The sequence below is a fragment of the Leptosomus discolor genome, unplaced genomic scaffold (assembly GCF_034619465.1).
Source record: "Leptosomus discolor isolate bLepDis1 unplaced genomic scaffold, bLepDis1.hap2 HAP2_SCAFFOLD_27, whole genome shotgun sequence".
NCBI lineage: Eukaryota > Metazoa > Chordata > Aves > Leptosomiformes > Leptosomidae > Leptosomus > Leptosomus discolor.
Window position 1 is genome coordinate 4345012 of NW_028237782.1, and position 12142 is coordinate 4357153.

Sequence of the window (12142 nt, forward strand, 5' to 3'; positions counted from 1 at the left end):
GTGTAAGGTTTCATTGTGTATATATGTATATATGTATCTGTAAGGGGGCATTGGGTTGGGTATGGTGTAGATGGTAATAGAATAAGGGGTGGATTATGTCCTGGGTTACAGTGTAAAATGTGCCAAAAGGAAAAAAAATATTCTATTACCATCTTCAGGAGCTGTTGAGACCAGGTGGGGCGGTGCTCCCTGCCTCCCCCCTCTGGACTATCTCCTGTTCATGGGCACAACAATGCCTTATCGCCTGACCCATCGATAACTCGCTCCTGGGCTATCTCCTGTTCATGGCCCATCAGGGAACTGCCTCACAACTCCCCATCCCATTGTGAGATGCTCCGCCCGGGGAGGGGGGGGAAGGAGCCAAGCAGTCCATGCCAAATAAAAACAGAGATTTTGAACACCCTTGCAGCCTTCTTCCACTGGATTCCCAGAGGAGCTTTTCCCCCCCACTGGAGTTCCAGAGGACAAGAGCTACCTACCTACCACTGGACCTTCGGAGGAAGACCAGACTCTTTTACCTGATCGCTGCTTCAACACAACTACACCCATCGCTTCAGGAGGACTGCAGCCAGCATCTTATCGGACTGCTACCGCCACCCTAACAGGGTGTCAGGTTATATTCTTGACTCTGTCAGTGTAAACCAGTGGGTTGTTTGTTTTTTCCCTGCCTTGTGTTATATATATATATATATATATTAGTAAAGAACTGTTATTCCTATTCCCCATATCTTTGCCTGAAGGCCCGTTAATTTCAAAATTATAATAATTTGGAGGGAAGGGGGTTGCACTTTCCATTTCAAGGGAGGCTCCTGCCTTCCTCCGCAGACACCTGTCTTTTCAAACCAAGACAAGGGGAAAGATACTCGCTTTGAATAATGGCCTCATTAATAGCTTTAGCCTTAGGGTCTGGCTCACTGCGGTGGGTGCCCAGATGCACTGCGAGCCCCAGGACTACCGGCCCATGCACCACGAGGACTTCAAGGAGGACCTGCGCAAGTTCCGCCGGAAGAGGCACAGCGGGGCGGGCGAGCGCAGCAAGCGGGAGCTCTACAGCCGCCTCAAGAACTTCTGAGGGACCCCCGCAGCCCCCTGCCCTCCCCCCCCCCGGGGCAGCCAGCGCTCACCGTCGCCCAGCCCAAAACCTGGTGGCCCCCACACACAGACACACACACACACACACAGAGCTCTGTGCTGGGTGCCCTGCCCAGCATCACCTCCCTCAGCAGCTGCGGGGTGGGGGGAGGGGGGGAGGGGGGCCATGCTTGTGGGGTTTTACCCCTTTTTTCCACTAAACAGGCTTTAGGTTTTACACCAAATGGTGGCTGGGGGCTGTAGCATGTGGGCGGGGATTGCCTAGGGGGGCTCAATCCCTGCCAGGTTGAACCTTCCTCTGGGAGTGGGGGTCAGGCTACCTCCCCTCCCCAGCATCAGGGATGGGGCTCGGGGGCTGTGGGGCAGCCCCCCAAGCCAGTGCCCCCCTTCCCCTTGCACCCTGGGCTGGGTGGGGGGTGGCTGTGCCAGCTTTGGGAAAGCCACGGGGCTGCAGCACATCCCCCACCACCACCCCCCCGAGCCCTGGGGGGTGCCATGGAGCTGGGCAGACCCTCTCTGGGAGGCTGGGTGTCCCCAGGGAAGGTGGGGACTCCCCCTCTCCGAGGGCTGCGATCCCCCCTCAGCAGAACTTAATGGGCAGAACTGTTACTGAAAAGCACTTAAACCTCCTTTGCAGCCAGGGGGGGCTGCAGGGGGTGGGGCTGGGATGTGCCCCTTTTACCGGTCACTGACTATTTGAGGAGTTCCTTGTTGTGGTGGTGTTTTGCCACCCCGTTGGTTACCTTTGGGGGGGCAGGCGGGGCTTCACCCCCACCCCAGAGTGGCTGCTGCCAAAGCACCACATGCTGGGGGGGGGGGGAAGTGCCCCTGTGCCCCCATGTCTTGTCTGTTTTTATTGTTTTTTTTAACATTTCTGGTTAATAACTCAGTGAGGAGGGAAAGCTTTGGCTCTGGTCTGTGACTGCGCTGCCAATCTGAGGGGCGTCGGGGGGTCCCCCCCTGCTTTGGGGGCGGGGTTGAGGCGCTTGGGGGAATGGGAGAGCTGTTTAAAGGGGTGATGGCTGCCCTCTGGTGCTGGGATCACAGCTGGACCAAGCCCCTCAGGGCTGTGTGTGGTGCAGGAGGAGGGGTGGAGATGGTGGGGTGACCGTGGGGTCCCACAACTGGGACAGTGGTGTGTGGTGGGGGGGCACCCCCACCTCGGTTGTTGTGCCCCTCATGCTCGCCCTGCCACTTGATGTCCCCCCCCCCCCCACCTGGGTGATCCTGTGTCCCCAGGCCCTGTCATACACGCCACCACCCCACACCCCCCCCGGGTGATCCTGTGTCCCCCAGGCCTGTGACACCCTTAACGTGCGGAAAAGACTTTACAACCCGAAAGGTTACACAGTAGGTATGTTTATTGAGCGCAGATGCACGGGGGATCGCTCCACCACAAACGTCCATCCCCACTGGGGCCGCTTCTCCAGTATTTCTCCAGTTAAAACCTCACCTATTTTGAAACGCCTAGACATAGTCATGACCTGTCCCCAAAAAGGCCATTCCTTCCTGTCACTTGTCATTTCCATAAGCTCCGCCTCGGGCTTTTCCTCAGGGCGCTTGCGCAGTTCCTCCTGGTGGTCCTGGGCAGGGGTCTTCAGGGATGAAGGCCGTAGGTCTTCCTCACTCTGCACTCCTCCCCTCTCCCCTGGAATCTCTAATTTGGCTGAGCTTGCAGTACCAGACTGGTTTCAGCCTGGTCTGTCCCTGGGTGCACACCTGGCTATCTCCTTTTTGTTCTTGGTTAGAGATGGGTGTTAGCTAGCCCTCCTTAGCTCTTCTCTCCTCCTGCCTTTGACGCCTTTGAGCCATGAATTAGGTCCTTGTTTCTGTCTTTTCTGTTTCCCTTATCAGCTTCTTTCTCAAGCAATTTGCAGGGGTTAGTGACCAATTGCTTACTTCCATGCATGTTAGTTCTAGGATGCAAGTTTTAATAGTTTTAGCTTTGTTTTTCTATGTAGCTCCCTATTAATATTTTCGATATATCTTGGGTTATAAAATATATTTTCTATGTGGCCCTCTATCACCGGCAGTCTTTTCCATGAGGTCGTTTAGCTGTGCCTGTTCATCTCCGTGCCCTTGTTTTCTTTTTTCAGCTACCTGGTCAGTGATGAGCTCCGGGTGGTGATGGAATACATGGCCGGAGGCGCTTTAACCGAAGATGTTACCCAGTTTTGTATGGAGGAAGGGCAGATGGCAGCTGTCTGTAGGGAGGTAAGGGATCCCGCGTGTGCTTCCTTTCCCTTGGTGTCCTAGGTTACAGTGTAAAATGTGCTAAAAGGAAAAAAAAAAAAATTCTATTACCATCTTGAGGAGCTGTTGAGACCAGGTGGGGCGGTGCTCCCTGCCTCCCCCCTCTGGACTATCTCCTGTTCATGGGCACAACAATGCCTTATCGCCTGACCCATCGATAACTCGCTCCTGGGCTATCTCCTGTTAATGGCCCATCAAGGAACTGCCTCAAGACTCCCATTCCCATTGTGAGATGCTCCGCCCGGGGGGGAAGGAGCCAAGCAGTCCATGCCAAATAAAAACAGAGATTTCGAACACCCTAGCAGCCTTTCTTCCACTGGATTCCCAGAGGAGTTTTTCCCCCCACTGGAGTTCCAGAGGACAGGAGCTACCTACCTACCACTGGACCTTCGGAGGAAGACCAGACCCTTTTACCTGATCGCTGCTTCAACACAACTACACCCATCGCTTCAGGAGGACTGCAGCCAGCATCTTATCGGACTGCTACTGCCACCCTAACAGGGGGTCAGGTTGTATTTCTGACTCTGTCAGTGTAAACCAATGGGTTGTTTGTTTTTCCCTGCCTTGTGTTAGATATAGATAGATAGATATATATATATATATTAGTAAAGAACTGTTATTCCCATTCCTCACATCTTTGCCTGAAGGCCCGTTAATTTCAAAATTATAATAATTTGGAGGGAAGGGGGTTGCACTTTCCATTTCAAGGGAGGCTCCTGCCTTCCTCCGCAGACACCTGTCTTTCAAACCAAGACACTTGGACAGGATGGTACTGGTGAACAGATGGCAAGAACAGGAGGGATTTCATCTTGAGAGCTTTGTTTCTGCCTTGCTTTATGATATGGAGAAGAAAGGGCATCTTAAGTGAACTGCTACCAGTGTCACTGCACTTTCTGTACTCTGTGCTTACACTCTTAAACACCGTTATTGCATTACATTTTTTTAAATTTTTTTTGTTTAGTTTGACTCTTCTCAACTTTTCCTCTTTAAAGACGTGCCTGGAGCATGTCTGTACTGCATTCCTTGCCTGTAAAAGCAAACATGCTGGTGGCAGAATTTTAAAAGAACAGCAAGGTAAAGGAGAGACTCATTTGTCAGAGTCCTCAGCTTAAAAGGATAGCATTCCACCCAAAATGGTCTTTGCTCCTGAAAAATGACTAATATGCTATTTCCAAATCTGCTGTAGAGCCTGACAATAAAGTCACCCACCCAACAGAGATCCAGTTCACACCAAAGGAAGGGACTTTCTCATTTCTTGCAAACAGGACTTTGTCATATTAATGGAGATAGCACACTGATTGCGGCAGCAGCCATCCTGCCTGTGCTTTCAGGGGCTAGTCTGTGACAGTAACGGACATTTCTCTTCCCAAACCTGATATGCCTTCCTTTGGAAAGTTGTTACTTTAATAGTGTTGAAGCAGCAAGCTATTCCTCTTGACAGCGCAGTATTCAGGCATTGCTCACAATTCATCTGGAAATTAATTGTTTTAGAGGCATTTCCTTCTTGAGTGATGAAATCAGGTCATTAATTTTTACCCTCATGTTTCCTTTTTACCTCTCAGTGCCTGCAAGCCCTGGATTTCCTTCATTCAAAGCAAGTGCTGCAAGCTACAGCACTGAGCAAACAGAGCACGGCCGCTTTTCCAGATAGATTCCACAACGTGTTCTCGGGCATTGAGTGGGCATTTCTTTTGCTCGCTTTCCTAATTCGCGCTGCCTTTAACACCACTTGTTTTTCTCCTCAGCTGCTTTTGGCGTCTGTGCTCGGCTCAGCCCTGAGCAGAGTCGATGGAGCACAGTGGTCGGGTCTCCCGACTGGCTGGCACCAGACGTGGTGACGAAAGAAGCCTACGGCCCCAAGGTGGACATCTGGTCTCTTGGGGTCGTGGCAACAGAGATGGCGGAAGGACAGCCTCCTTCTCTTGAGGAAGAACCTCTCAGGGTATGTCCTGGTTTGGGCTAAATCAGAACTAATTCTGTTTTAGTGCTTTAACTTTTCAGTTAAGTCTCCTCTAACTACCAGCACTTTCTGAAATAGCAGCCTGTTTTTCCAGACAGTGACTGCTCCTAGCAGTGATAAGGCCTGATGTTTATAGTTCGTACCAAGGAATGGGATGCAGAGAGGCCCTTGCTTATACTTGTTCTTATGGCGACCAAGGTCACTGCTAAATCTTGTACTGCGTGTTGGGGTGCCAGGAGTGAAAAGGGTCGCACCTACAGGGAGGAGCGAACTGGACAGGTGACCCAAACCTGACCAACAGAGTATTCCATCCCATAGACGTCATATTCAGTATAAAGCTGAGAGATCACGAGGGTCTCGCCCCTTCGCTCCCCTTCGCTCTTCTTCGATGGCCGACATCTGAGGAGGACTGATCCGTGCATCCCTGAATCCAGTGCCTGAGTCCAGCTCCTGCATCCCGTCCCTGTCTGCTGCCGAGTCCAGCCTGGGACTGTCCCAGTGCCAGCCCTGCGGTGTGGTGGTGACGTATTGTCATCAGGGTGGGGGGGGAGTTGGGTTTGGTATTGGTTTTGTATATATTTGTACATACTGTATATATTTCATTTTTTCCTTATTCTTATTCTTATCTTTTCTTTTATTGTTATTGTTCCATTAAAGCTGTTTTAGTTTTCTTTTCCAAACCGTAAACTCTCTCTCCCTTGTTCTCTCTCCTTTTCCCTTTTGGGAGAGGAGAGGGGTTAGTAGAGAGCGTCTGTCATTCGTTAGTAGCCGGCCCAGCCTCAAACCGTGACAGGGTAAGGTGCACATAAAATCGGATACCAGTGTCTTTCAAATCTATCCCGTTAGTCCCCCGTGAGGCAAAAACCCAGCCGCATCAGCTGGAACCAGTTCCCCCATGGCCCGCTTCTCAAGCTGTCACTGCAGCACAGCAGCATCTCCTGTAGCTTTGGGGAAGTCAAGGGGAAGACTTCCAAAGAGACGTGACTTGTAGCCAGGTCAGAGATGTGCCATCTCTGCCTTCAACTGGGCTTGAAATACCTTGTATGCATTTTGAAATCTCTTTGAGCTCTATCTCTGAGTGACAGCGATTTTTCAGCGGCAAGTTTCTCCAGTTGGGGAATTTTCTGAAAAGCATTCCGGCTGTGTCTGCAGGCAGAGAAGTCTTTTCAAACTCGGGTCGGTGCCGATGGCTTACCTGAGCCTTTCAGGAAGTGTCGCTGCTTGTAGAAATGCCATAATTACTCATTAGCAAATGACTTTCTAAAAATGGGTTTTAGCACTGAAACTTGGAGGAAACTCATGTATTTTTAATGTTTTGAGGTTTTCCGATTCAGCCTCATTCCTTAAAATGAAATGACCAGCTCTTATCCCAAAGGAGTGTGTGAGAGTGAAGGCGTGTATACCAAGATAAAACCTCAGGACTGGTAGCTGGAACAAAGTTAGGTGCTGCACAGTTAATTCCTGATAGGGATGCAGGAATGTATGAGGAAATGAATTGTGACCGTGTGTATAGATAGATCGTTTGTGTTGAGGCTGGAATTGAAATCGAGCATGACGTGTAGCTTTTCCCATAGCAGTAAGGCTGTGCTCTCTCTGGTCTATGGCACCCAGTGTGTGTGCTGCAGGCCGAGAGAAGAAACAGCAGAAGGGTCAGGACATACCCCCAGGCAGGCTACTTAAGAAAGGAATACAACAACTACACCAGTGTCAGTCCTCCGCTCTGCTTGAACAAAGATTCCTGAGTTTACTTGGAAGGCTAGTTTTGGTTTGGTAGGTGCCCGGGGTTGTTGGTTCCAGCGCACACAGGAGGAGCGGTGTGCACTGTGCCACCTCCTGAGGGGGGAGAAGAAGTAAAGAGGTTTGGGTTCAGCCTGATGCTGAGTAAGCTGAGTGCACCGCAGCTGGCAGGGTGGCGGTAGGCCTGTGTCCCTGGTTTGGAGGCTGAAAATTCCCAGCTTCCTTAACCTCAAAGGTTGCTTAGGGCTCCTGGAGAAGCCTCAGGTCAACTGTGAGGCAGGGAACTGGATTTTTTCTCTCTGATCAAATTCACATTCAGCCATTCCTGCCCTTGCCCAGATTATTGGAGATGCTCTTTTTCTCCCTACATGCCTCGTCTGCTGCGGGAGGTGAGATCAGCTTGAGCACTCAGAGCTTCACGGTGTCTTCAGGTGCCTGAGTAAAACTGCAGGAGGTTAAAATCAGGCACCTGGACTTGGTCCCATCTGTGTTCACTTCCTGGGCTCTTGGGCAGAGCCTGTTGCCCCTGAGCTGGGAACAGTGAACAGCTTGTGATGGACCGCCTGAAGTTCCCCAGTTCCCAGCTGGTTTTGTGAAAGTGAATCATCCCCAGCAGGGACAGGATCCTTCTGCTGTTGTGTGTGGAATCCCAGAGTGCAGCGAGAGCTCTCAGCTGCATCCAAACAGGAGAGCTGATAAGCAAGACCTGTGTTTACAGGCCAGGTTTGTAGCTGACGGCACACAGTAGCTGTTAGGTTTAATATTCACATTTAGACCCCATCCAGGGAGTTCTGCGAAGCCTGGAAACCAAAGGATGTTCTTTCACATTTTTGGGAATGCTTGTTTTAACAGTGCAAGGCACACAGCAGCTTCCGTTCCTGACAGGAGTTGAAATACCTAAATGTACTCTAAGGGCGTTAAAGGATCATTGATCAAAGAGTTAACACCAGTCTGAATGTAGATACGATTGTTGTTTTCCACGTGTAGAGCAAACGCATCCCCTTTGCTCACGTTCTTTCCAGCCGACGCAGAACTCACAGGAATGAACCATTTTCCAGCCAAGAGTGGCCTGGATATTTCTGTGACGGTGTTTGTTTTCTCTCACTGGGATTTCCTTCCACCAGGCATATGCCTGGGGCCTGAGGGACAAATATTGGTGCGATAAATGTCCTTTGAAACGCTGCTTGGACCTCCCCAGTTTCAGTTTTAAAAATACCCAAGAAACCAAATCCTAGGCATTTCTGTTTGCTTTTTCATTTGTGAACCAGAGTGCCTCAGTTTTCTTCAAAACTAGAGCATGTTTTCCAAATGCTGCGGATCTTCTACAGTTTCAGGCTGCTAAGTCATCTGTGTGTTCTTCTGTCATGTATCTGGGTGCCCTGGATAACTTGAGGGTATCATTTTCAGAGACTGCAGCTGCAGCTGTATGCCAAATCCCTTCTTGTTTCTGGGTACATTAAAGAAATTGAGGAGCTTCTTGCCCCTTTGCAGCTACTGCAAACACTCATTTCCTTTGGACTGCACTTGCTTGTCTCTGCCAGCTGGATCACAGGAAAGCAAAAGAGACGTGACAAGAAGGTACTTGAGCTTCCCCTAGAGCTTTTGCTGTGGTCGTAGAACTATTGGAAAGGTGCAGTACCCAGCTAAAGATGACTCTCATGATTGGTGTTCTGTGAAGAAAGGAGCAGCTGAAAGAGCTCCATTTGTCCCGGCACTCCTGTTTCACAGCCAGGCGAATGGAGCCGGAATAAAATTCCCAAGGCTGGCGTGGGTGCTGTGTTCCTTTACTGCAGGAGAAGGGACGTCCCTGGGGCAGCACAATTTAAATGCAGTAAGGACAGGCGCTCCGGCTCACCGCTGTGCCCGGTGCCTGAGGTCAGCTGCAGATGGATGGGACAAGGCTGATTTTGTGACACTTCTCTTGTGGGAAAAGTAGAGAAACTTCCTTTTATTGTTTTTCCTCTAGGATAGTTCATTTGCCTTTTTAAGCCTGGAAATTTTCCTCTACCTTTAAGAGGATAAGAGCAAAGTCCCTTTGGCCACCGTCTCTTTAAATGCCAGTAGCGCAGAGCTGTTCTTGTCATGGCGGACATTTGTATGGAAGACTCCCGGGCCTATTGCTATTATTATTGCTGTATATTTGGGACATATTCTGCAAGTTTAGGTTCAAACAGTTCAAAACATTTGTCTTGCCGTTCTGAAGAACATCTTACAAAAGCAGAATGAACTCATCTGTCCAGCTTCTCAGCGTGTTAGACCTTGGTTCCAAGTGAACCTCCCTGGATAATGCTTGCCTGATGTTTTAAAAATTACGTTCCAATTCCTCGGCATGAGGTCTGTCAGGAAGACTTGCTGATCTGGAATTTGGAGACTGCTGAAAGACAGAGTTGCGGGTGGCTCCTGTCTGCCCAGTTATGTGTTTTCTTCATAATATATTTGTGCACGCAGCTAACATGTCTGTGTTGAAAATGAGGTTCCAAATGTTTCTGTTTATCCAAGGAATAAGCTGATGGATCTACTTGTTTTCCCTCTAGTTACCATTTTTATCTAGAACAGAGCGAAAATCTGGACTACCTGTCTTTTAAGGAAGCTGTACTTTAGGGAGCCGTGAGCACTGCAGGGATGCATTTTATGTCCGAATCCTTTGAAATAATACAGCTGGACCAAGTTGACTCTTTAAAATAGCCAGGAAAGCTGGTGTCGATGCACAGAGAAGCCAAATGTGCTTTTGCTGATGGAGTTCCTCCTAACTAGGTCAGCCACTGCAATCAGCTGTCACGGCAAGATCCCGTTGATGTTGGAGTAGCTGTGGCTGCATCAGAGGTTTTTTGTAGGTAGAGAAAAATCATCTCTAACCCTCTGCCAGGGAGGAAACTGGCACTGGAGGCTGGACCTTAAAAAATGGGCTCTCTGTGAGCAGTTCTGGGTAAGAATGAAACAGGTGGAGTCTCGTGTTTCTTGTCACTCTAGGCGATGGATCTGAGAGCGACCAACGGGACACCAGAGCTGCAGAACCCCGAGCAACTGTCCGCTGAGTATCGGGCCTTTTGGAGCTGCTGCCTGGAGGTGGACGTGGGCAGGCGAGGGTCTGCCCAGGACCTTCTGCAGGTAAAACGCAAAGCGGCTGCAGGTGAAACAGCTGCGCTGTGTCCTGGTTTTCTCATCAGCTGAGCTCGAAGGCATCAGATGGAGCCCCCTCGTGTTAGTCTCCACTCTCGGTGCTTTTCAGATGAAAAACCAGTGGAATCCTACAGTGGTTTGGGCTGGAAGGGACCATTAGAGGCCATCTAGTCCAGCCCCCCTGCAGTGAGCAGGGACATCTTTAGCTGCATCAGGTTGCTCGGAGCCGCATCCAGCCTGACCTTGAATGTCTCCAGGGATGGGGCTTCTGCCACCTCTCTGGGCAGCCTGTGCCTGTGTTTCAGCACCCTCAGCGTAAAAGATTTCTTCCTTATATCTAGTCCGAATCTGGCCTCTTTAGTTTAAAACCGTTACCCCTTTTCCTATTGCGACAGACCCTGCTAAAAAGTCTGTCCCTGTCTTTCTTCTAGGCCCCCTTTAAGCAGTGGAAGGGTGCTAGAAGGTCTTCCCGGAGCCTTCTCTTCTGCAGGCTGAACAACCCCAACTCGCTCAGCTTGTGCTCACAGGGCAGGTGTTCCATCCCTCTGGTCATTTTCGTGGCCCTCTTTTGTGTTTTGGTAGGAAGTTCAGTTTTACAGGGTGGCAAAATAACTGCAGTGGAACGATAGCAGGTGCAGAGGCCTGCAATGGTGTTGGGGACTGGTGTATGCCGAGAGATGAGCAGGGAGGAACGCAGTGAAGTCAGTCCCAGCCAAGCGGACAGAGGTTTGGCGGTGGGAAGGAAGGGGCTGCGGGTTCTCCCTGTGAGCATCAGAGGGGCCCCGGCTTGTCCCTCCTGCGCCACTTGTAGAGGTTTCTGCCGCTGAGCCCCACTTGTAGAGGTTTCTGCCATCGAAACGGGGACGGCTGAGAAGGACTTGTCACAGCTCCTTCTGTTGCCTGGCCTAGTCGAGGAGATGAAAACTGCTGCAGGTTTGGTGCTAGGTTTTGTGGCAGATAGGGAGTGGCACCGTGTGCCCCTTGGCTGTGCCTGCTGTGAAGGTGCCAGCCAGCGCAGGAGGGGCAGGGCATGGGGTGGTAGACACTGCTGTCCCTGCAACCCAGAGCTGAGTGCATCAGCGTTCTGTCACTTGTCTCCCTGCTCTTCTCTCGACCTCAGTGGTCTTCAGAAGAACACATGGGCCTAAATATTGCTGGGATAAACATTTCCTAGAGGTACTGGAGTTCCTTGAGGAGTGGCTTGTGCCCCTCCTCTTTTCTGACCACTAAAAGAGCCCGTGTCTGTAGCAAACAGGAACCTAAGTGAGCATTTTGAGGTTCCTGAGAGGAACAAGGCCCTGGGACAGCAAGCAGCATTCCCAGAGCACTGGCAGGGCAAAATTGCCAGCAAGCTGAAGACACCTTGATAAATGGATTAATCGAATGACGGGCCATGTTGGCCTGGGATAGCAAGGGACTGGACTTGCAGGCGCAGGTGCAGGTGCTCCCCTCAGTCCCATTTCTGCATAGTCCTGGTAACCAGCAGAACACTGCTTGAGCCCGTCAGTAACTGAGTTTGGAAAGTAATGGTTCATTTCTTTTTTTTCCTTTGGGCAGCATCCATTTTTAAAGAAAGCCCAGCCTCTGTCCAGCCTGACGCCTGTGATCATTGCAGCAAAGGAAGCGATTGAGAACAGCAGCTGCTAGCGCTTCAGGGGGGCTTTCTCCCACGCCAGCTCAGAGCAGGAGTGAGAGCCAAACCTCTAACTTAACCCCTAACCCAACCCAGTTCCTCGAGTAAAAATTTATGGTTTGCCTTCTTCCTGCTTTTTGGCTCCTTCCTTTATTTTTAAGATGAAAGACGGCTTAAGACAGAGAGGTAACGACCGAAAATGCTTTGCTGCCTCATCCCTTTCCAAGGTAAAGCAAACTGAGTTGGAAGGGTCTCTTCCTTCTCACCCTGTGAATAAGCTGTACATTCACTTTTAAATTGTCACTTGTTTCTTAGAGACGGAAAGTCCCTTTGACGGTTGTTATATT

General features: G+C 50.4%; 1 protein-coding gene across 1 annotated transcript; it reads left to right on the plus strand.

The window, feature by feature from the left end:
- Window positions 1-931: 931 nt before the first annotated feature.
- LOC147412800 (serine/threonine-protein kinase PAK 3-like) lies at window positions 932-11809 on the plus strand. The gene is made up of 4 exons (XM_086480995.1): window positions 932-1034; window positions 5091-5287; window positions 10013-10150; window positions 11720-11809. The coding sequence occupies exons 1-4, from the start codon at window positions 932-934 to the stop codon at window positions 11807-11809; spliced, it is 528 nt and encodes a 175-aa protein (XP_086337121.1).
- The last annotated feature ends 333 nt before the right edge of the window (window positions 11810-12142 follow it).